A 24,116-nucleotide genomic window follows, 5' to 3' on the forward strand; every position below is an offset into this window, starting at 1 on the left:
CTAGAATTATTATTCACTTCCATACTGGGAATCCTGTACCAAGTACATGGATTCTGTATGAACATCATCATTTATTGCTGTAAAAATAAGGTCGTTTTAATAACTCACCATGTGCTTGTCCTTGTACTCTGCAAGCAGTACCGAGTTCTCACCAAAGCTGAATTTCCTGGCATATGCTAAAGCTTTCCATACATACATAGACATGTATGATTACTTCTTGTCCTTCTCCCTGGTTGATTTGGCAAGGAAAATGTGTCAAGTCAAACCCATGTTGGTTTAACACCTGTCAGGGCCAAAGGCAAAGCACATTCATGTCACTGTGCCTGCACCTAGGGACAGCGACAAAGGGGTAGCAACCAGAATAGCAGGCAGAAAAATACTAGAAGTCATTATTTTCTAGACATACTTCTACAAAACACACCCAAAGCTCTCTGGATAATAAAATAATACTTTATTTTCCCCAACTGGTAAAGAAAAATAGCAAAGTGCTGATACTGACTCTGCAAATAGTCTCACTTCACTAACCAAAGATAATGGGAGCAGGAATAGCCCTGGGTGCCTGCATGGCCTTTGGAAGATGAATAGCAGCACGAAGCATACTTTGTCCTGCAGCAATGGTGATCTGCAGACCTTCTGGAAGAAGGGACAAAAGATTTCTAGTAAAAGCAGAAAACCAGCACTTTTATTCATCTTTTGAAACACTGCAACATTTTAGCTGTCCCTCTCATTCCTTGTTTGGTTTCAATCTTCTGATTTCTTTTCCCAAACATCACTTCAGGTACTTTTTCCTTAGTGGAGCTATCTCAACTATCCATCTTCCAATAGGCTAGAGATGGATCTGAAGGATTTATCCTAAGCCTACTGTACCCAAGAATCATCAGCAAAAGCTGCAGTTGCTATTTTAGCCCCAAACTGCTAGGAAATTGTTTGCTTCCAGTTCCAAAGAAATTAATTGTATGCTGGAGAATGTAACACAGAGCTACTGAGAGTAGAAAAAGAACAAAGTCTGGAATACCTGCACTGACACAGCAAGTTCTCTTAAAAGTTGAAGTAGTCTCTTTCCCAGAACACAGGCTGAAACCTTTCCTCAGTTGAAATAGAACGGAAGTGTCAAGCCCCTGTGGGGCAGACCCTGCACACCTCTCCTCTCTGTACAACACTTGTCTCCTCCCCAATACTGTTTAGATTTGAGCATTGCTTCACTTGGTATGCACTTTGCAGTAATTCAGCATGTTTCTGAGTCAAACTGAGATAATTAACCCTCACCCTCACCAGAAATGGGACTGATTTGGGCTGAAAACTCAGGTGGTGGTTGTAGTTTTAAAGGTTTGGTTTCTTCTATATTTACTTCTATCTTCATCTATAAAGTATTCATTACAAGGTCAAGATTTTCACCAAATTTTCTAGCACAAAATGCTTCTAACATTAAAACAAATCAAATGACAGCCAGAGGGAAATCAGATTCTGACCAGATTTATATTTGAGAAGCAAACACTTGCAGGGAAGTGGTTACAGAGAAGTACATGTAATTCAGTAAAGACGGAGCTGCTCTTATTAGGAGCTAAACAGAGAAACAAACATGCAAGAACAAAGCCCCAGAGCTCAGAGTTAAGCCTGCTCACCAATTCAGTTGCTGAAAAGGCAATGTTCATATCCACAGATATGTATCTTAAGCGTTTTGGCATATTTCATTGTATGTGACAAACTGAGAAGTGTCCAGAGGAGCACTTTATGTGAGAAGAGGGCAGGGGCAAGCAGGGCAGACAGCCCTGGCAGCAGCTCTCCAGCAGCATCTAGTGGGGGTGAGCACTTACCCAGCCCCAGCCCGACTGATCCCCGTTTCCCCAAGATTCTCCATGGGGAACACCAAAAATGGTATGGTTTTTTTAAGTGAACACAGCCCATTTTTTGCTTCTTTTCTAAGCACTGAAGTGCTGATCAGCATAAAATGTAAGGCAAGATGTTATACCAGGAATTAAAAAACCTAAACAAAGCAGAGCTTTAAGAGTGAAATCTGCCTTTGCAGAGGACCAGCTTAAGGATTATGTAGTTTTAAATCCTACTTAAACCTTATTTTGAAGAATTAGAGTGAAGCCCAAATAATGCAAAGGAGTAAACTGAACTTTGATGATGAATTATTCCCATAACATGCTCAAGATCCTAAGCTGTTTAGCAAAATACTATTAAAGCTCCCACGTTAGCATGAATAAAATCCTTTTGTTTAAGTTCTTTATCAGCAAAAACTCAATTAAGTACATTACCTGTCATCACCACAGAATAACTCAAATGCTCTGGTAAAGGAAACACACATGGAGAAATACATGGGATCTTACAAGGTCCAACAGAATACATAACATAATCATAGAGTCATTGAATAAGGTGGGTTGGAAGGGACCTCCAAAGGTCATCTGCAGTAAGCAGGGGCATCCTCAACTAAATCAGGTTGCCCAGAGCACTGTGAAGCCCCACTTTGAGATCTCCAGGGATGGGGCCCCAAGCATCTCCCCAGGTAATCTGCTCCAGTGTTCCACCACCCTCATGGTAAAGAACTTGTTGCTGACTTCCAATCTAATCTTCTCTAATTTCAAAGTACTGCTCCTGGTCCTATCACTGCAGGCCTTTGCAAACAGTCCCTCTGCAGCTTTCTTGTAGCCCCCTTCAGGTACTGGAAAGCTGCTCCTAGGTCTCCCTGGAGCCTTCTCTTCTCCAGGCTGAACAACACCAGCGCCCTCAGCCTGTCCTTGTAGCAGAGGTGCTCCAACCCCCTGATTAGTTTGGTGGCCCTCCTCTGGACCTGCAGTGCTCCAATAGCCACCATACCAAGAGTAACCCAATCAGACAACATTAATGCCCAGGCAAGGCATGGAAATTTACATGAAAACTTTGAGGGATACCTCGGACGAGGCAACAAAGCTCTTCAGCAATGCTGCGTACATGATCGAAACTCCAGTCTTCACAACTGCAATCATTCCTCATCATGATCCATTTTTTTACTTACCTAGCTGTCCTCTGCTTGTCTAACAGAATCACTCTGCTTCATTTGAATGTGTCTTCACATTTATCCATAGCTGGTGCTATATATGGTTAAATTGCAGTAGGACCCACATCTAACACCACCAGCAGCTCAGACACCTTATACACATTTAATACTTTCACAGTATAGTAACACAAATGACGATTTCTTAGGGACTCCACATTTATCATGGACAGGACTGAGAAAAAAAAACTACTACTGCAGGCCCTTGGCTTCAGAAAGATTACAGTCAAGAGCCTGTCAAATGAATGATGTTTCTATACATATACTAGATCGGGTATTTTATATTGTGGCTGTCAATGGCTCCATGTCCCAGTGGAGGCCAGTGACAAGCGGAGTCCCTCAGGGATCAGTCCTGGGACCTGTCTTGTTCAACATCTTTGTGGGGGACATGGACAGTGGCATTGAGTGCACCCTCAGCAAGTTTGCTGATGACACCAAGCTGTGTGCTGCAGCAGACACGCTGGAGGGAAGGGAGGCCATCCAGAGGGACCTTGACAGGCTGGAGAGGTGGGCACAAGCCAACCTCATGAAGTTCGATAAGACCAAGTGCAGGGTCCTGCATCTGGGTCGAGGCAATCCCAGGCACAAATACAGGCTGGGCAGTGACTGGCTGGAAAGTAGCCCTGAGGAGAGAGACTTGGGGGTGCTGGTGGACAAAAAGCTCAACATGAGCTCTCAGTGTGCACTTGCAGCCTGCAAAGCCAATCAGATCCTGGGCTGCATCAGGAGAAGTGTGGCTAGCAGGTCGAGAGAGGTGATCCTCCCCTTCTACTCAGCCCTGGTGAGACCCCACCTGGAGTACTGTGTCCAGTTCTGGAGCCCCTATTACAAGAGGGATGTGGAGGTGCTGGAACATGTCCAGAGAAGGGCCACAAAGATGATCAGAGGGCTGGAGCACCTCTCCTATGAGGACAGACTGAAGGAGTTGGGGCTGTTCAGTCTGCAGAAGAGAAGGCTCCGAGGTGACCTCATTGTGGCCTTCCAGTATCTGAAGGGGGCCTACAGGAAGGCTGGGGAAGGACTTCTCAGGATCTCAGGTAGTGATAGAACTAGGGGGAATGGAATGAAGCTGGAGGTGGGGAGATTCAGGCTAGATGTGAGGAGGAGGTTCTTCACCATGAGAGTGGTGAGACCCTGGAATGGGTTGTCCAGGGAGGTGGTCGAGGCCCTGTCCCTGGGGGTGTTTAAGCCCAGGCTGGATGAGGCTCTGTCCAGCCTGATCTAGTGTGGGGTGTCCCTGCCCATGGCAGGGGGGTTGGAACTAGATGATCCTTGTGGTCCCTTCCAACCCTGAATGAAACTATGAAACTATATGTATTTGCATTTCAAGCTGTCAGCTCGTGCTGAGGGACAGGATCCTTTTTTCACTCCTCAGAGGAAAATAAGTAACTTCTCCCCAGAAGAAATCACAAAGGAAACTGCAAAAAGCTGTATTTTCTACTGTACTTCTTTCTCCCACTTCACAGAAACAGTTATAACACCAGCCACAAAACCTACAGTTTCTTAGCAATCAATTAAGGCTCTCTGGAGCCAAAGTATTTGTGCTGTTTGTACACTGCAAAACACAATGGTGTCCCAATTCAAACCCAGGACTTCTAGGCACTACTGCACTGCTGGCAATATAATAAATCACTAACTTTTGCCTTTTCCTTACAGTCACTTGAGTTGGTGAAAGACTGGATGACTTATTTCCCTGCTGTCAGCCATCCAGTCTCCAGCAGAGATTAGATTTTATTCAGACAATGCTACTGTAGAGCTGTGATTAGATAAGGACCAGGTACAGGTGGTTTTGCTTACCTTTGGAAGTACACAGCTCAGAGCCTTGCACTTTTTGGGAGGACTATTGTTTGGTGGTAGTGGTGGGGTATTTGGGGTATTTCAGCAGCTTTTTCAGGCAGTACCAGTAAAGCCTGTAATGGCAATGAGAAACATGAAGTAGATAAACTAGAGCTTTTTAAGTTACAAAATTACATTAGCTTCAGTCTTCAGTTCCATGTTACAAGCCATATGTTGAAATTCACAGTTTCTCCTTATAAATCTGAACCATATTTAGCAGAACAGCCAGCCATTGTGTAAGCCAGATCATGGAAATTCTGTTTGACTTTAAAACAAAATTGAGAAAGTGTTTCTATTTTCAGGTCATGTGTTATCAATCCTCTACATCAAAAATAGTCACATAACTATTTCTGCCTACATTTTCAATTCATAGTCTAGCCTACATTCATTAAAGTAATACATATATTTTTACATTCAGAACTGAAGCACTGCCTTTACCTCAGTTCATTAACTCCAGGAACTTTTTTCCTGAGCTGACATCCTTGCAAGGTCTTTAAACAAGGAAATACAGAAATTCAACACCTCATTTCTTGAGATACTCGCTTCAAGCAATTAAAAGCCAGTAGAAAAATAGGAAGCCAGAAGAAAACCACACAAACAAGGCAGGTGAAATTTAACTTTTATTTTTATGTTGATAAACCCCAAAGATCCCTCACAGCAGCAATAGATACAGAAGATATCTGCAGAAATGACACCTCTGTTTGCATACCCCAAGTACGCCAAGTGTGTAGGGACTGCATATTAACATGGTACAGGCACTGCTCAGTAGTAACAGAGATCAAGTTCCTCGGCCTACTTTCACCCATACTTTCCTTACTCTTGTAGGGTTCTCATACTATTAAAGATGACTGTTAATGAGTTGTCTGTATTGGTTTTTGTTGTTGCAATTTAGAGACTTTATTGAATTCTGTACACAAAAAATGTATATGCTCAGATACACCTTCCCACATTTTTGTGGTGGACAAAACTGTATCCAAAAGCTACAATTCAGAATGCAAGTGTTACTGCATTTAGCATCTCTAGCTGCACTAGAATATTTCTGTAGAGTAACAAAACACACCTCTCTGTTCAATAACACAAAGGATGCAAGGTTTCAAATGCACATTTCTATCTTGTATCCATACCTTTCTTTAATATATATATATATTTTTATAGATATCTCTAAACCAAATCTCTACTATTTTACAATTAAATTAAAAAACACATCCACAATTGGTCTAACTAAGTGATTTTGGTCTCAATACTTTAAACATTAGTTGTTCCATAAAAAATATACAATTCAACAACACGGCTGTACCAGCAACGTGAGGCCTTTTGACAGAGGCCTGTGACTGATAATCAACCATGTAATTCAGTGCTCAATGTCATCTAACTGATAAATATTCATACTGCATTTTCCAGCTACCAGTATCTTTAAAATCCAAATGTCTCTTTGCAGGCTTACCATGCTTATAAACATGCAGAAAGCAATCACATTTCTCCCTTGCCCATAGCAATCACAGTTTTTCTTCTCCAACAGATCAACTGACAAAGCACAAACTCCATGCTGTCATTTTTAGCTCGTTAGCCTTTTCCCTTCTTTCACATACTGAATTATTTCACAGTGGATCACACTGCTCCCTATGAAGACTAGAGATTAGCAACATAGTAAGAACTGCACTTTTCAGTTTAAGCTTCTAAGGATCAAATTACTAACAGTCAATTAGGATGCACTCATAGCTGCCATCCAAGTGAACAAGACACCCAGTAGACAATCAAATTAATTCTAGATACATACCAAAAAGTGATGGTTAAAATACCCAAAAAAATTTAAAACCAACCAGCCAACCATCCCAAAACCTAAAGTACACAAGTACAGCCTCAAGCCTGGTAGATCCCAAGAAGTGGACCTCTGTCCAAAAGTTTTCTTCAAAATGGTACCAAAAAGCCGTGCCCACCACCCACCAGAACTCAGATAAAACATTAATCACTTCTAGCTGGAGACTTCCTCATTACCACCACAGCACCATTCCACACAAAGTTTTATAGCACTGGTGATGTACTTCTGTAGTACAAATAAGAATTCTCCAGGCCAGAAGCAGTCAGTAATAAAACCCCAACCAAGCTTACATGTCAGGGTAACCTGGCATATAAGCCTCAGAACACTTTACTCTTATAAATGTAAGAGTAATTTAGGTCCTAACTATTCCAAGACCAATGCAGTTAGTGTGTAGATCACTACTACAATAGAACATACTATAAACACAAGAGATGTATGACAACTAAGATGAAGATTTCTTTTAAACAGCAGAAAGTCAAGGAAGCATCTGGAATTCTTTTGCACTGCTATAATCTATCTTCTGTTTCTGAATACAAAAATACATCTAGGGAGTCAATCCAGAGCTGCACACACAATTACCTCCCCCCTTTGCTCCCTTTCACTGCTTTAAAATTAGTACAAAATAATACAAGTTACAGGAATGATTGTTGCAAATTTGTTAAACCTTGGCTGTTACAAAATCATTCTAGGAGAACACCAACTGCAAGTTATTTACAGGTGAGGTAATACCATTTGCAGAGTAACCAATTACAATTTAGCAGAAGTGTAAAAATAATGTACTCACCAAAACACTACAAAAGGTGGTCTCATTATCAGCTATGCAGTAGATTATCATTAGGTTTTGTAGTTGATATACAACAAGAAAAGTGCCAAAAAACTGCTACATAAGATTTCCCCCCCCCCCCCCTTTTTTTTTCCCCCCACAAAATCATTCAGCAAAAGTCCTGCAGATTTTATGTTAAGTAATGCCAAAAGAGAGCAGGGGGAAAAGGGGACCCCAGTTGTACAGGTATGCCTTTATCTTTGAAAAGGATCTGTAAATTCATTGTCCTGCTTAAAGGTCTGACACAAAAGAGACTGATTGAAAAACAATCACTAGAAATAGCAACACAGATGCTTTGCCAGGGTATCTGAGGCCGTGTTAAAGGTACACATTCCTGTTAAACTGTGAAACACCTGGAGACTCAAAACATTCTAAAAAAGGCTGAAGTGGCAAGGGTGGTTGTGATCAGTGGCACAAAGCCCTGCTGAACTCACAGGCCAGGGGTCTGTACCAAGGCCCATCTGGTTTAATTAATTCATTGTTTTCATCAACAACATGGGTGGTGGGACAGAGCACACTCACAGCAAGCCCTTCAGAGGGACCTCAGCAGGCTGCAGAATGGTAAACAAGAATCTCCTGAAGTTCAAAGCCGAGAAGTGCAAAGTCCTACACCTGGGGAGGAATCACCCCATGCACCAATATAGGCTGGGGGGCTGACCAGCTGAAACAAAGCCTTGCAGAGAATGATACCATACTGACCACGAGACACCATGTGTCCTTCTGGCAAGGGAACATGGCAGCCTCCTAGTCTGCATCAGGAAGAGCCAGCAAGTTGAGGGGCATGATGCCTCCCCTCTGCTCAGCCCCAGTGAGACACAACTCATGTGCTGGGTACAGTTTGAGGTTCCCCAGTTCAATACGGACATGGGCATAGAACAGCATGTCCAGTGAAGGGTCACAAAGGTGATTAAGTGATTGAAGCACCTGACAGATAAGGAGAAGCCGAGAGAACTGGGATTGTCTAGCCTGAAGAGAAAGCTCAGGGGTGATCTTACCAATGTGTGCCTGACAGGGAAGAGTAAAACAAGACTCTTCTCAGTAGCATCCAGTGACCAGACAAGAGGCAGTGGGCACAAGTGGAAGTACAGGAAGCTCCATTTAAGTACAAGAATGGCCCTTTGTAGTGTGAAGGAGATCAAAACACTAGAACAGGTTGCTCAGAGATCTTTCTGGCATCCCCAAATCAGCCTTTCACAGTCCTGAGCAACCTGCACTAGCTAACCCTCCTCTGGGCAGGGGGGTTGGACTGGATGATCTCCAGGAGTGCCTCCAACCTCAGTCACCCCATGATTCTCTGAAAAGGTCTTCAGCAGTCCAGGCGTTGGATCAACTAAGCCACAGAGGTCCAGGGCAGACAGTTTCTCTGGCGGTTCTTGCGTACAACCTTAGTTTTGCTGCCTGCGTTTTGCCGATCTCATTTTCTCAAATCTTGACTCCATCTCTTCCAGCACCTTCGGTGTGTACCTCACCACTAATTTAACCTTGCCTTGAGCAGCCTTCAGCAGTTCTACTGCTTTTTCATGGTGTTCACCTTCGACACTCTGCAAAGCATAAACCAGGGAGTCTGGTATTAGTGAGCTCACATTGCAAACAGGGTTGGGTTCTTTCTTTCAATTTTGTACAACTTCTACATAACCAAATCTTCTAGTTTGAAGACTGCACAAGGACAATGTCACTCAAGTTCAGGATTCATTCTTCAGCAAATCAATAAGTAGTGATGATAAACATACTAATTAACAGCCACAGAGGAGTAGTGCAAAACTCTGGGTTAGGTTTCTGCTGAACAGTTCAGTTCTGCGTTTACATCCACTAAGTGGAATAAGGATAACATTAGACACATATGACATTACACTTAATCAACAACTTCAGAAGGACACTCATCTAAGGTCCTAGACTATTATTCTTCTTTTGGCATGCATTTTAAATTCAGTAGTCACCTTCAATTTGCCACTGACACCTGCAAGGTAGCTGCACTCTAGATGGTAGCTGTGTTACAAGGCAGGACTGCACCACTGGGTGCCTGCAACAGAGCAGCCAAGGTGCAGTGTGCTGCAGATCTTGGTGCTCCACACACCTCTCAGTAAATGCAAGGTATTTGAGTAAATTTCCTCTACACTGACTAAAACCAGCTCAACCTAGCTCAGCAAGAGCAGAATAAAAATACTTCCCTAAAACAACTCTCAGGGCCACGAGGATGATCAGAGGGCTGGAGCACCTCTCCTACGAGGAGAGACTGAAAGAGTTGGGGCTGTTCAGTCTGGAGAAAAGAAGGCTCCGAGGTGACCTAATTGTGGCCTTCCAGTATCTGAAGGGGGCCTACAAGAAGGCTGGGGAGGGACTTCTTAGGATATCAGGCAGTGATAGGACTAGGGGGAATGGAATGAAGCTGGAGGGGGGTAGATTCAGACTGGACATGAGGAAGAAGTTCTTCCCCATGAGAGGGGTGAAGCCCTGGAATGGGTTGTCCAGGGAGGTGGTTGAGGCCCCATCCCTGGAGGTGTTTAAGACCAGGCTGGATGAGGCTTTGGCCAGCCTGATCTAGTGTGGGGTGTCCCTGCCCATGGCAGGGGGGCTGGAACTAGATGATCCTTGTGGTCCCTTCCAACCCTGACTGATTCTGTGATTGTAACTCTCAGAATTTATTAGGGTTGTTGCAGATTCATCTCATTACAAATTTTAAGCAACAGTTCAACGACTGCATCCAAACAGACATTCCTGAACAGCATACATTGTATCAGCAAAACTTATTTCTCCCAAACTTATGAAACACAACGATGGTACTGCCCCAAGCCTACCTCCCACTGGTGCTATTAGAAGCTAGAAGGCAGGTGATGCACCTGTTGATTGGAGGGTTTCCCCGTTACTATAAAGTTACTTACAGAAAGAAAGACAACAGTTAAAAAAGCCCAAGTTATTGCTCTTCTATCAGACTTAGACAACACATACATTTGAATGTTCTCATTTTTGTTCAAGTGGATGTGCAGGCTGTTCTGTTTCAACCTGGCAATAGGAGGTTTGTAAAGTTCTGTGTTTAATTATATCAAACCACTTCAAATTCTGGACTATACTCAAAACCTCCCAACTGAAAAAAAAAAAAGAAGAAAATGTTTGGTTTAAGACACATTCACTGCAATCCTGGCAGGGGCAATTTCCTTTTCATTTATTAAATTAGAAACTACAAGGGAAATGTCTGTAGTATGAGTTAAGATAACAGTATTCCATCTGGAAACATCAGATGATTCTTTTGAGGCCACATTAGTATTCTCACCAGTATTTTATGCACTCAGTCACTGTTCTTACAAAGGCTGTATCTGTGTGTACATGTGCAAGCACACACACATGGTCACTGACACATCTACTGTCCAGTGACCACACTGTTTTGGGGGAAGTAGGTGAGGAAAGCCTCATCTGAACACAGTTCTACATCTGTCCCTCAAAGCTTCAAAGTAACAGGAAGGCTAGGTCAAGGACAGCTACATCACTAGTGGCATGATTTCTCTTATGTTCCTGAAAATGAGAGTTGGACTCCCAGGTACTAGTCAGGAGTTATGCCAGAGATCTGTGCTAACAGAGACCTCCCAGAGTAGAAACAGCCAGCAAGCCTCTGTTCCCTTCACGTGTCAAAAACTCCTGATGTGGGTTAAAAGCACAGAAGTAGTTTGATCCTTAGTCTTAAAACTGGCTTGCAGAAGTAATGATGAAAACATTCATTTTCAAGCTAGCATACAGCTTCTTTGTAAATAAAAGCAAGGGTTTGGGAGATTATATGCATCTGAGTAGCAGCTGCCTTAAGTCTGTCCATAGCCTCCTCTTTCCAGCCATCCTGTGTTTTGCTTTTTGTACTCTAACTGTTCAGAAAAGGACACCTAGTAAAAATAAATATCCACAATGGCACTTCAGACATTTAGTCCTTAAAATATGCGAAAAAGCTTCTGGTTTTGAAGCTAAGTACACTTAAGTGGACAGAAGAAAGCCACTACAACCACACAACTGAAGATAACATCATTTTCTAGTTGTGTCTTATTACAGCCTTCATTATGCAGTAGCATTTTGACTGGTATAAGGAAAAACTGGTCAGTCTAACATAACACAGCATCACTTACTACTTACCTTACAAGGTGCAGAAAGCTATATTAATTAAAATCTGCACCATGGAGTTTGGATGAAAAAGGAAACCATAACAGCAGTTACTACTTCACAAAACCAAACTCTTGACTGAATTTACAGAAGTCCTCAGAATCTGTAATACTGATCTAAATATTCATTTCCCAGTTGAGGCAGACAAGCAGTGCATAATCCTACACCTCTCGATGCACACAACTCTATAGAAACCTAAACAATTTGTTCTTGGCAAGGATAAAAAGAAACTCTTTGGCCAAGATTGAGATGAGCCGGAGGTTGTGCCGTGCGCATTCTCTGTGCGCCCCCAAGTGGAAGCAAGCGGTTACTACTACACAAAGTGAAATCCAGTTCCTACCACTCCATTCACAGAAAGCAGCTGGTCTCCACGCTTCAGGCCTCCGTGTCTATCAGCTATGCCACCAGGGATAATCCGAGAGATGTAGATTGGAGAATTTTGTTCTTTGCCTCCCATAATGTTAAATCCGAGGCCTTCTTCTGTTTTGGGTAGTTCAACCACTCTGGGGTGGGAATGCCCTTCGCTAGCTGCAAAGGCAGCTACAGTAGCCTGTAAGAAACAAGATTTTCTATTTATAAGATATTAAATATAGGCTCCTCAGATAGACACAGTGAGCAGGCTGAAAAAGTACTTTTATCTGAAAGTACTTAAATATTAAGAGGCATGAGATTCATTCTCCAGATACCAACACCAGCATGAAAAAAGCAGCACTCCATGAATGAAATTACAACAGAAGAAATGTAAAAACAACAGCTCTTTTGTAGCAGCTTTTAATAAGCTGTTAAGCTTGGCCATTTTATCAGACATCCAGGTAATACCCTTCTGCATTTTTAAATAATCTTCTGCTTTTAAAGAAACAAGCTACTCTATTTTACACCAGTTAGTTGCTTACCTTTGCTGTTGCATTAGCTCTAACTTCTGGGCTACTGCTGATATCCACAGTTTCGTAAACGTGCTCATACACCTTCAGAGACAAAACAGATTAAGCATGGGGGAAACAAGTATTCTTCTGCTTAGATAATAAAGTATCAGGGACAACTCTAAAATGTGTAAATTAAAAAGCACACAGGTCTAGGAAAATGTTACTGCTTGATCCCCTACAAGGTGTCACATGACAGCCTCCCACACTTTGAAGAAGTAACTCTGAGCATCTTTATTGCTCAGTTAATCCATGCATATCTAGGTCCCAAGATATATCTTCCCTTCTTCCACAGCATGAAGACCTCACCACAAATTGAAAAATGCTAACTGATAGTCTAGCACACCTGCCTGGAGACATGGATGACTTCTCTTGTTTGATTCAAGCTGGAACCCTTCAGTAAGGATGCATGCACATTATGTAAGGACAGCTCTTCATAGCTCTCCTGACAACACATCCCTCTCTGCAAACCCCCAAATCTTCCTGTAACTGATGCAATTAACTGAATATGTCATGAAAAAAATGGGATTGAATGCACAGAGGCAGAAAGAGTACTAATGAAGTGCTTCACTGAGAGCTAACTCACATCCTCATGTCTATCTGCCAATCACTTGGCCTTGCTAAGCAGTAACACACTGTCCTGGTGTGACAGTTTTAGGCTATGCCTTTAAAAATTAGCTGCAGATTTCGAGCAGAAAAGCAGAAAAATCTAAATAATTCACTATTGGGTGTAAAAAGGAAAACAAAAGATTATGCTAAACCTGGGTAGGTTGAAAACATTAAGATGGCACCTGTGTCTACAAACAGTTACATCATTCCAGGTGTTATCATCAGTGGTAGCAGGGTATATTCAATCACCCAAACATTTCCAAAAGAGCAGGGCTCCAAGTCAAGGCAGAAAAAAAGAAGCAATTGGTACTTTGTCCATTCTTACATTCCAAGAGGATAACAGCCTGCCAAAGAAAGACCCTCAAAATAACCACTAAAGATCCATTTACTCCTGAACTGGTATTTAATACACCCATGCCGTCCCAAATTACTTTCTTTTGGACTGCTCTATTAAACACTGTGAAACAAATTCAGCTTTTAGAACAAAATCAGATTACTGCACTGAGCATGGAAAGGAAAAAATAAACCACAGTTTTTTACCTCAAGGTAATTGCTTACGTCAAGTTAACTTACCTCCCTTACAGCATTACAGAATTCACTTTGAAGGACTCTTTGCAGTGCCTGTAGCTTTTGTGGTGGCACTTCACCACTCCTCTGTAATTTTTCCAGCAACTCAATTGCTCTGCAGATGTCTACAGAAAAATAAAGCACTATTAATGAAGAATGCCTGAGGAAATTCAGGGTTTGTTTGGTTTGTGGTTGGATGGGGTGGGTTTTTTTCTTCTTAAATTAATGGAGCAGTCTGTGTGTGTCTGTGTGTGCTTGCACATACCTTAAAACTAGGTATTAGTTTCATTGCTCCCATAAACTCTGTTTTCACAAAATGTTACAATAAACCACTGTACTTTCAGATTTCTAAGCCAACCACAGCAACTCCACCTTGTAAAGTACTTGAAGATACCACTGCAATATGCGTATTACAAAGGTAAATTGACATTTAAATCAAACTGAAATATTTCACTGCTCTATAGGCAATTACAAATTTACACACATGAAATGCTGATAGTCTGCTGCATGGATAACAGTGTGTTAAAACTAGCTAGATTGTCAGATATGCCAGCTAACCTCCCTTTTCTATTCAATAAATTAGTTCATCCAGAGTACACTCAATACTTTCCGTACATCAGGGCTCAAAACTATCTGGCCTAATTTCTTTTCACCAAGTGCTCAGAAAAACAACCAAACTCCTGATAGTGACAGCTGAAAGAGATTATCTCATAGAACCACAGAATAGTTTGGGTTGGAAAAGACCTTCAGAGGGCATCTAGTCCAACATTCCTGCAGTGAGATCCTCAACCAGATCAGGTTGCTCAGAGCCTTGTCAAGCCTGACCTTGAATATCTCCAGGATGGGGCCTCAACTACCTCCCTCTGAGCAACCACTTCCAGTGTTCTACCACCCTCATGGTAAAGAACTTGTTGCTAACATCCAATCTAAACCTCTTCTCTCATTTCAAACCACTGTCCCTGGTCCTATCACTGTAGGCCTTTGCAAACAGTCCCTCTGCAGCCTTCTTGTAGCCCACATCAGGTACTGGAAGACTGCTGTTAGGTCTCCCTGGAGCCTTCTCTTCTCTAGGCTGAACAAGCCCAGCTTTGTCAGCCTGTCCTTGTAGCGGAGGTGCTCCAGTTCCCTGATCATTTTCATGGCCCTCCTCTGGACCCACTCCATCCCTGAAGTTCAAATCTCCAATCCCAAACCAACTTTTTCTAGTTCCTAGAAATATACTCCTGAGAATTGTCCATATTCTCATACGTGCAGATGCTGCTTTGTGAAACTGAACTCCCTGTGAAGGATTTGATTCCAGACCGGTACAACTCAAGACAGGCATCAAATGCTGTGTGACATGTTCCTGGTGGCTCTACAAAGAGAAGAGTACATTCATATCCCTCACTTGTTCTTCCAAAGTGTTACACTAGTGACAGTTCTGAATCACCCAAGTCCTTGAACACAAGCAGAACAGTCTCTCCGAAGAGCTGATAGAAAGGATTATCACAAAAGTGAAGCAGCAGTGATTAATCTACTACATAACTAAGGCACAGATTGTTTTAGAAAAAGATGAAGTCTGGATCACTGCTATGTCCCAAATGTGTTCCTTCCTTTCTTCTGTAATGAACCCTTAGGCACTCATTTGTCATGTGAATGAATGCATGCCCGCTCACTGGCATTGTGTCAGCACAGACAGCACGCAATAGCCATGGACTTCACCTAAAGGTCAAGTGTAAGAGGGGAGAATTAATGTCACAGGATGAAAAGACAGTGGGCTGTATGTTCTGACTTGTGTGCTGACAAGAGACAACCCACAGTGATGTTCTGTCCACTTTGTCAGCCAGCAGTCAGACCAACTACTGAGCTGAGATCAAGCAGTGCAGTCAATTAAGCAAGGGACAACTTAACCCCGCAGACTAGTCCTCCACAGACCAGAAACAAATCTTTCATGGAAGAACCACAGAATAGTAGGGGTTGGATGGTACCTCTGGAGATCATCTAGTCCAACCCCCCCTGCTATATCAGGTTCACCTAGAGCATGTTACACAATACCGTCTCCAGGTGGGTTTCTGAAGTCTCTAAAGGAGACGTCACAACCTCTCTGGGCAGCCTGGTTCAGTGTTCTGTCATTCTCAGAGTGAAGCAGTCTTTCCTTACATTCAGAACTTCTAGTTCATGCCTGCTGCTCCTTGGCCTGTCACTGGGCACCACTGAAGAGTCTGGCCTCATCTTTGTGACACCTGCTCTTTAAATACTGATAACCTTAAGAAACTTATAAAATCTCCTTTCAGTCCTCTCTGATAACCTTAAGAAAACTTATAAAAGCCTCCAGGTCTCTCAGCCTTTCCTCCTGAGAGAGATGCTCCAGTCACCTCACCATCTTCATAGCCCTCCACTAAGTATTGTCACCACAACCAAAGCCACAAATTATTTCAGATGACAGTTAAGATTTGTGTGTCACAAGAACTTGGAGGGTTTTGGCAAGCATTTCCAAGCTTTCCAAGTGTCAGTTACCAACAGAAAAGACATCTCAAACCCTAATTTTAGCTACTACTAATCCCAGGGGTAGAGAGAACTCCATTCACGTGCGTATTTGCTGTTCTACAATTACAGAGTGCTTCTTAAGCTTTTAATTCCCCAACACACACAATTTGTGTTTCATTTAACACACATCATAGTTGGTGAAATGGAAGATTCCATATTGTGACTGTTTATGTATCTTTTGATCTTTCTATGATGTAAAATCACCCACATTCTTAGCAATGCTTGTGTTCAGCAACAGCAGTACAAATGATCTTCCTTTCAGAAAGTCTCACACCGAACAGCTTGGAGCAGTCATCAACAAATAGTAATAGCAGCACTTCCGATCCTGCAACGCTCCATATATTCATGAAACAACCTAGTCTGTATGTAAATGGCAATGCAGCTGTCACTGAAATATTTGCAGATGTTTGCAGACAAATTACTGTTTCACATCCACAGAGCGCACAGTGCTACGCAGCTGTTCTCCAGCCTGTGGTCCATGTACCACATTAAGCTGTGAGGTGCAGGAACTTGTTGTTTGATCAGGATACTGTAAGACATTTTAAAGGGTGACAGCAATCCACTGATCCAAAGAAGCTGCAGAAATAGACTCCAGAACTCCATTTGCTAATTTCTCCTCTTTTTTGACCTCTGTGTTTCACTGATAAGCCAAATACATTTCCTACCTGGATCTCTCCTAACAGACAGAATGTTAAGCTACAAAGCATTTTATACCCTCAGGTAAAACTGGCTAGCTTGGGAACCAGCTGTGTCTTTCATAAAGCATAGACTTGGAAGCACAAAATCAGCTTGTGAAAAAGTGACTGGAATAGAGAGCTGGATTCTTTTTAGATGACACTAAAGCAGAAGATGCCCTTTAATAAGACAGGGCTTTCAGATCAAAGGATCAAACTGTTTCTGTAAAGTAAAAACCCAAAGCAGACAAACACAGCATGAAAGTTGGGTCCTCAGCACTCTACAGACCTGCTTTTATCACACTGCACCTCTTGCTCAAGCAGATACATGCAATGGATTCACTGCCAGGCCACTTTCTCCCCAACAGTTGTTTTGGTTTACCTTGTTGACAGGACCCCATTATACCAGTTTGAAAGCAGAATGAGCACAGCTTTGCCCCACAGAACTCCATTAAGCATTAACAGTCAAAAGCTGAAGATTCAATCTCTCCCAGCAGCACTGCTCTAGAAAGGAGCAGTGTTTGGTTAATGTTTGGCTAGCAAAACACCATTCATTTTCAAGGAAAGATTGTTGACTGCTCTGCTGATGCATTTTGCTTCCCCCTGAACTACTGCTCAGGATATCATAACCTGAAAGCTGTCTTCCTCACAATATTAACACTACAGTTCATCATTCAGCACCAGAGGACGAAATTAACCCTACAAGACTGTTTCAGTGATGAATTTGAACAAGGAACAATGTAGAAATAACTTGAGAGGTATTTGATTATAAAAACCCCATGAAGTCCATTTTACAATGGAATCCACACAAGTAAAATATGGATCTTCTTTTAACCTTTGAATCCATTTTACATCAGTTGCCTGTTCTTCACAAATCATTCTGTTATCATAGGATACTAGATTGAAGTCCTGAAAAAAACAAAACACATTTAAACTAAAAGAATGTGGGGAAAAAGTAAGCCAGCAATATGCCACCACTCCAACATGTGTGAACAAATCACAGAAAGAGGGAAAATGCAACATCCTCAGAGATACTCCTGATTAACCACCTCCACTGCTTGGGTTCAACTAGCCTGGCTTCCCAAGGTGTATGCAGAGTCATCACACATCGCCACCAAACCATATGGGTAACTTGGAGATGTTAAATGTTGTTTCATCCCTGCCCATCACTGAATTTGGGTGGCGGTGTCTGCAGTGCAGCTTGAAGGACAGAACAGATGGGGGAGAATTTTTAATTGCCCTGATTATAAGCCTAGGGTATCTATTTGAAGTTAGAACCATAGAATTGTTAGGGTTGGAAGGGAACTCAAGGATCATCTAGTTCCAACCCCCCTGCCATGAGCAAGGACACCTCACACTAGATCAGGTTGCTCAGTGACACATCCAGCCTGGCTTTAAAAACCTCCAGGGATGAGGCTTCCACCACCTCCCTGGGCAACCTGTTTCAGTGTCTCACCACCCTCATAGGGAAGAACTTCTTCCTAACATCCAATCTGAATCTACCCATTTCTATTTTTGTTCCATATTCCCTAGTCCTATCATTTTCTGACAACCTAAAAAGTTCTTCCACAGCTTTGTCATAGACCCCCTTCAGATACTGAAAGGCCACAATAACGTCTCCTCAGAGCCTTCTCTTCTCCAGACTGAACAGCCCCAACTCTCTCAGTCTGTCCTCATAGGAGAGGTGCTCCAGCCCTCTAATCATCCAAAACCCCTGTCAATGACACCAGTCCCAGAGCTATGAATTGACCTGCTGGCTCTTCCTCAATGCTCCCTTGTCCACTGCTGATGTCAGAGGGATGGATGAGGTTAGCTCTTTTTTGACACTACTCTCTCTTTTCTTATGCTATATGACAATATTAGTGATGTTTACTTTCAAGCTCATGATGATTCATTATCAGGTTATCTGCAGTCAATCCCATATAATTAAGAGTTTATTTATGCCTGAAAACAAAGCTCTTGCTTTACACTGCACTCTCTTGTCTTAAAAAGACCAACACACCAGAAGATTAAATAGTTCCTTTGTTCCATGGATCTCTGAGCAACTCTGCAGATTTGTTTGTTTTCATGGATAGAGCACAGCAGCAGGGTAATGAGGTGGAGAATGATGCTGCCCGAGGTTTAACTCCACAGACCTACCAAGAGCAACTAATCCAGTGCCAAAGCAGCTGCCCTAATTAACAAGCTTTGGAGTAGGGAGGGGAGACGTGCCGAGGAGTGGGAAGCAAAGTCCTTACATAAGTTGCTATTTACAGTCCTTCTCTCACACACAAGTGGTTCACATGTGGAATGAGAAGAGGGTTAGGCAAATAGAACTGAATTCTCTGGTAGGTAACATGCAGTAGCACCAAACACAACAAAGTGGGGATAAGCAACACCCAACACTGTGAGCAAAGCTGGTGGTCCCAAGGGGAATAACAGGGAGGAACCAGTCAGTTCATCCAATCACGTACTCTCCACTTACTTGCTTTCCTTTTCAAAATCTGGATTACTCATTCTCAATATTCTTTACCCATTTAAATTCCATTTTCTGACCCCTCTTTTCCTAACTAGACACTAATACACCACTCACATGTACGGCTATAAAAGCATGTGGTCCCCAAACTACTGTACACCTTGCACCCTTCTGAAGAAGCACCCTGAATGAAGCTGAGTCTTGTTTCTTAGGAGCCCTGTATAAAAGTCACAAGCATGCTACAGGAAAAAATACCCAACCGAGTCTTGTGCTTTAAGATTCCCTGTTAGTTCTAGTTACATGCTGCACAGTATGAATGACACAAATTACGGCTGCAAATTGGAAAATCAGGATGAAAACACAAACGAGAGGGTAATGGAGTTGACCAAAACCATGAACAAGTGTCAGGAAAAACCCCTGCACGTGTCTTCTATTAAAAACAGGTAAATTATTGTTGCTAAGACGCTGCCTAACAGGGAACTTAATGCTAAGAATTCAGCTGTGTTCAAAAGGAAGTTTTCCTACGAGAGAAACAAGGAGCTAAGAGGTTGAGTCAAGAGCTAGCAGAAGCGTTGACACTAGTCAAGGCTAAGGACACACTTTGAGAGGTCTGGGGCCAGTGCATCTATGGAAACCCAGCCACAGACTGAAACTCGAGAAAAATCCTCAGGGGCTGCATGGAGAAAATCCCAGCCAAGTGCCACCAACACACTAAAAGAGCCAGAAGCGAACGTTTCCAAAGCAGCTACTGAACGTCTCTGGGGGAGAAGAGCCGTTGGGTGGGCCGGCGAAAGCAGCGCCGCCGTCGCTGCCAGCTCTGGCCTGCCCCGAGGCCGCAGCACGGCGGGGGGCCGCTCCCTGACGCCTCAGGCCGGGGCAGAGAAACTGGGCAGGCCGCCACAGGGGCTCGAGCCAGGCCCCCAGCAACGTCCCCCAGGGCCGGTCAGAGGTAGCGGCTCCGCTGCCGCAGCTCGCCCGCGGCAGACAGCTAAGCGGGAGCGCCCGTCCCTCGGCCGCAGTCACACTCACCTCGCTCCAGCCGTACCGGCTCGCCCAGCGCCGCCATCTTCTCCTCGCTGCGCCCGCACGGGAAGTGACGCAGCGCTGGCGGAAAGGCCGCGAGGGAGGGCGGGGCTGGCACCGGCAGAGGGCGGCATGGCGGCGCGGATCGCCGGCCGGGTACCTTGTTGTGGGGCTGCTGCTGCTGTGGCAGTGCTCACCTCGGGTGTGCAGGGGAGTGTGAGCTGCGCAGGGCAGCAGCGGGGCCATGCCGAGGCTGGGGGCTGCCCGCCCGCCCGCCCCTCAGACCCCCTCCTGAGCTTCCAGGCGCCAGCCAATATCACGGCACGTTCACCAGAGCACGTTCTCTCGACTATTTTTCTTTCCCCACCCCATAACACTACTGAGGACTCATCACGCGCTAAAACCGGGGTGCGAGTAGCCTTCTCCGTGCCCTGACTGCCCCTGCAGACGAAATACATCAGCAAAGGCTGCCCTCGTGAAATGCGAAGAATGTGCTTTGCGTTTCCTGCCTGGCATCGGTCTATGCGTGAGGCTGATGTATTGCATTCACCTTCTGTATCAAATCAGAACCATGCTCTCAGGCTTTTCTGGGGTTTTTCCCTTTTTTTTCTGGAAAATAAACTACTGCAGAACATGTTATTCCTATATTCTTAATTTATTCTGTATTCTTACACTACCTCTCCAAAGTTCAGCTTTGATTTGCACTTCTTGCTTTGAAAGATAATAGTTTCAACAGGTCTCAAAAGTGTCAGCTAATGTGACAGTGATGTACTCTCTCCTTTCTGTGATTCATCTTCATGCCAGTTCCTCTCAGTTTGAAGGATGGTTCATGTGCGTTGAAACGAAAAGGTCATAGGAATGGAATTTTGCAGGTGAACAAAATTAAATCCTCACAGACTGATTTCTAGCGAGAAAAAAAAAAAAAGGTGTTCTTGCAGCTGGAATGAAATCCAGATGTTTCTATCACAGTGGTGCAGGAACCACCCTTCTCTTACAAGTGGTTGAGATTTTAACTGTCCTGCTCTGACTGTGGACAGATGAGCCTAGGGAGGAAAATGAGTGTTCAGCAGTACTTCATAAATCTTAAGATGTTTGCAAAAGACATGGTAAACATACCTTCAAAGCAGCATTATTTTGGCTTCAGTAAAGACTAAAGATTCAGGAGTTAAAGCAGCTGCTTTAGCTTTCCTGTATGCTACCAATCTGGACAATGACGTTGTGTGAATAAGAGAAATCTGACAACTAATTTTATGTGGTTCTTCCACTGGCTACTTCAGAGCACTGCCCATAAAAGTCAGTGTCCATAGTGCTGATTTATGCCTGCAGAAGTTAAAAAAACAAACCCAAGAAAAGTGCAGACCATAGGTGGATACTGACAGATTCACTGTCAACACAACAAATTGCTTGTGGCATCCTAGTCAGGAAATTCTTATCCTGGGAAGCATTTGGAGGAAAAACAGGTCCCAGAAGCAGTTCCCAATTAGTGGGAGGTGCTCCTCCTGAATGATTAGGCAAGTGATTTGCACAGTAGTGGCTGAGAAGCATAAAAGATCTAAGCTAAGATGAAACTTCAATCGATGTATTTTGCTAACTCTAATGAAATCATTCATTTAGACCCATCTGCCTGCATCAGTCAAGCTCGTGACATTTTTACCAGAGTTACTTTACTTACATCTTCATTGATGAATTAGCCAGCTGCTCTTTAATACCATGTGACATATTGGCACTGTGTGCTGCAGTATATGTCAGTAGGACTTCAGGGAGCAGGCACAGCCTGCAGCTTTTTTGTCAGCAGTGACACTCCAGAGTTACTGTTGAAGGATTATCAATAATCAAGTGATACAGCCTATGTCTTCATTGGGAGATAATTGCATCGCTGGTCCAAGAGAAAATGGAAATCAATCTCTAGTGTAAGCTAACTTAAAAGGGGAGCACGGTTTGGTTTAGGTGAGAGGGCTTAGTGTGTAAGAAGTTAATCCATAACTGAGTAAGAGGATGAGCTTCCTTTATAAATTAATTAGCAAGGTCTTAATATTTTTATCATAGTGTCTCACCAGGCAGCCCTGTAATTCTCAGCATTAGCCACAGGTGGAGGGAATGTAAATGTGACAGGATATACTCCACGATTAGCTAGGCAAAATGCAGGAAGCAGTGTGGTTCAGGAAAGGCTGCTCATTTTCCTTCAGGCTTCTGCTCAGTGGTGCAATGTGCAGGCTCAAGCTTCTCATGAGAGACACTGTTTACACCTGTGCCAGAAGTCATTCTCACAAACCTGTCTCACATGGGATTTGGTTTTTTGTTTTACAAGAATAGCTTCATTTTTTTTTTTTTGGGCTTAAATACTTTGTTACTCAATATGCTAAATGAAAAAAAAAAAGCCCCAAACCCAACCAAAGCACAACAAAAAAACCACAGAAGAATAAGAAAATTCACATGGATTGTTGGTAGCTTTGCCTCCATCCAGTTCTATCAGTGTGTGGATTTCTGTCTTAGTTTGATTGGAAAACTACTTTTCCATATGCATGGACCTATGTATTTGTAGAGGTGTTCTGGTGTTAACTGGACCAGTCCACAGGGGTCTTGGAGCTAGGTAGTATTTTCCTTCACATCCAGCTGACATGAATTTAGTTAAAAGGAGGGATTACAAGGAGTCACAAGACCTTTATATGCTGTAGAAACCATTGAAATGTGATTTCGTAGAATCATAGAATTGTTTTGGTTGGAAAAGACCTCTGAGATCATTGAGTCCAACCCTCAAGCCAACACCACCATGGATGTTAAACCATATGCCTAAGTGTCATGGCCACATAGTTCTTGAATGCTTCCAGGGATGGTGATTCCATCACCTCCCTGGGCAGCCTGTTCCAATGCCTGACCACTCTTGCAGGAAAGAATATTTTCCTAATATCCAAGCTAAACCCCCCCTGGCATAATTTCAGGCTATTCCCTCTTGTTCTGTCACCTGATACTAGGGAGAAGAGACCAACTCCCAGCTCATTCCAACCGCCTTTCAGGGAGTTGTAGACAGAAATGACCTCCACCTCACTATGAACGCAGTAAATATGATATGTATCATTAGCACATCATTTACATAAGTCATGATAAATTAATGAGAACACAAATAAAAGTAAGGAATAAGTTTGGTCTCACTCTAAGAAATTGGAATGTTACCTCTTTGATAATGTCATCCAAGAGGAAAATCCAAGGAAGGCAACAGGAGACAGACCCAGGCTCTTCTGTCACCAGAAACTGTTCTACTGCCAGAGCCACCACACCAGGCTGTCTCTCTCCTCCTTGTGTTGGTTTTCTAAATTTCATCATCCCCCAAAACATCTCTAGAAGTGCAACTGTGCTAATTACTGCATTATTTTAAGGCCCAAATAGTGCAACTCCCATAGTCATGGTGTTCATTTTGCATGGGTTTTCACATGCAGGTGCTCAAGAATGACCATGTGCGCTTTTAACATTATTAGGCAAGTGTTAATTCCAAACTTAAAGGAATTACACTTAAATACTTACCCAGCTAGTTGCTGTAGGAGTTGCCTGTCCTCACAGCAGTGGCATTCCAGCCCCTGATCATTTTTGTGGCCCTCCTCTGGATCCACTATATGAGGTCCATCCTAGATTAAATAACAGGATGAGTAATGGAAGTCCAGGGTAGGTTATTGTCGTTGAGAATTAGTCATTTTA

At 43.1% G+C, this 24,116-nt stretch overlaps 1 protein-coding gene across 1 annotated transcript; it reads right to left on the bottom strand.

Annotated features, from left to right (window-relative positions):
• Nucleotides 1-7,595: 7,595 nt before the first annotated feature.
• Nucleotides 7,596-20,480, bottom strand: LIN7C (lin-7 homolog C, crumbs cell polarity complex component). Its single transcript, XM_068147827.1, has 5 exons — nt 20,433-20,480; nt 13,755-13,873; nt 12,546-12,617; nt 11,993-12,202; nt 7,596-9,056 (listed from the first exon to the last, which is right to left on the bottom strand). The coding sequence occupies exons 1-5, from the start codon at nt 20,467-20,469 to the stop codon at nt 8,901-8,903; spliced, it is 594 nt and encodes a 197-aa protein (XP_068003928.1). The 5' UTR covers nt 20,470-20,480; the 3' UTR covers nt 7,596-8,900.
• Nucleotides 20,481-24,116: the final 3,636 nt, after the last annotated feature.

Source organism: Melanerpes formicivorus, unplaced genomic scaffold (genome assembly GCF_026170545.1).
Source record: "Melanerpes formicivorus ecotype bairdi unplaced genomic scaffold, bMelFor1.0.p_v2 SCAF_16, whole genome shotgun sequence".
Classification (NCBI taxonomy): domain Eukaryota; kingdom Metazoa; phylum Chordata; class Aves; order Piciformes; family Picidae; genus Melanerpes; species Melanerpes formicivorus.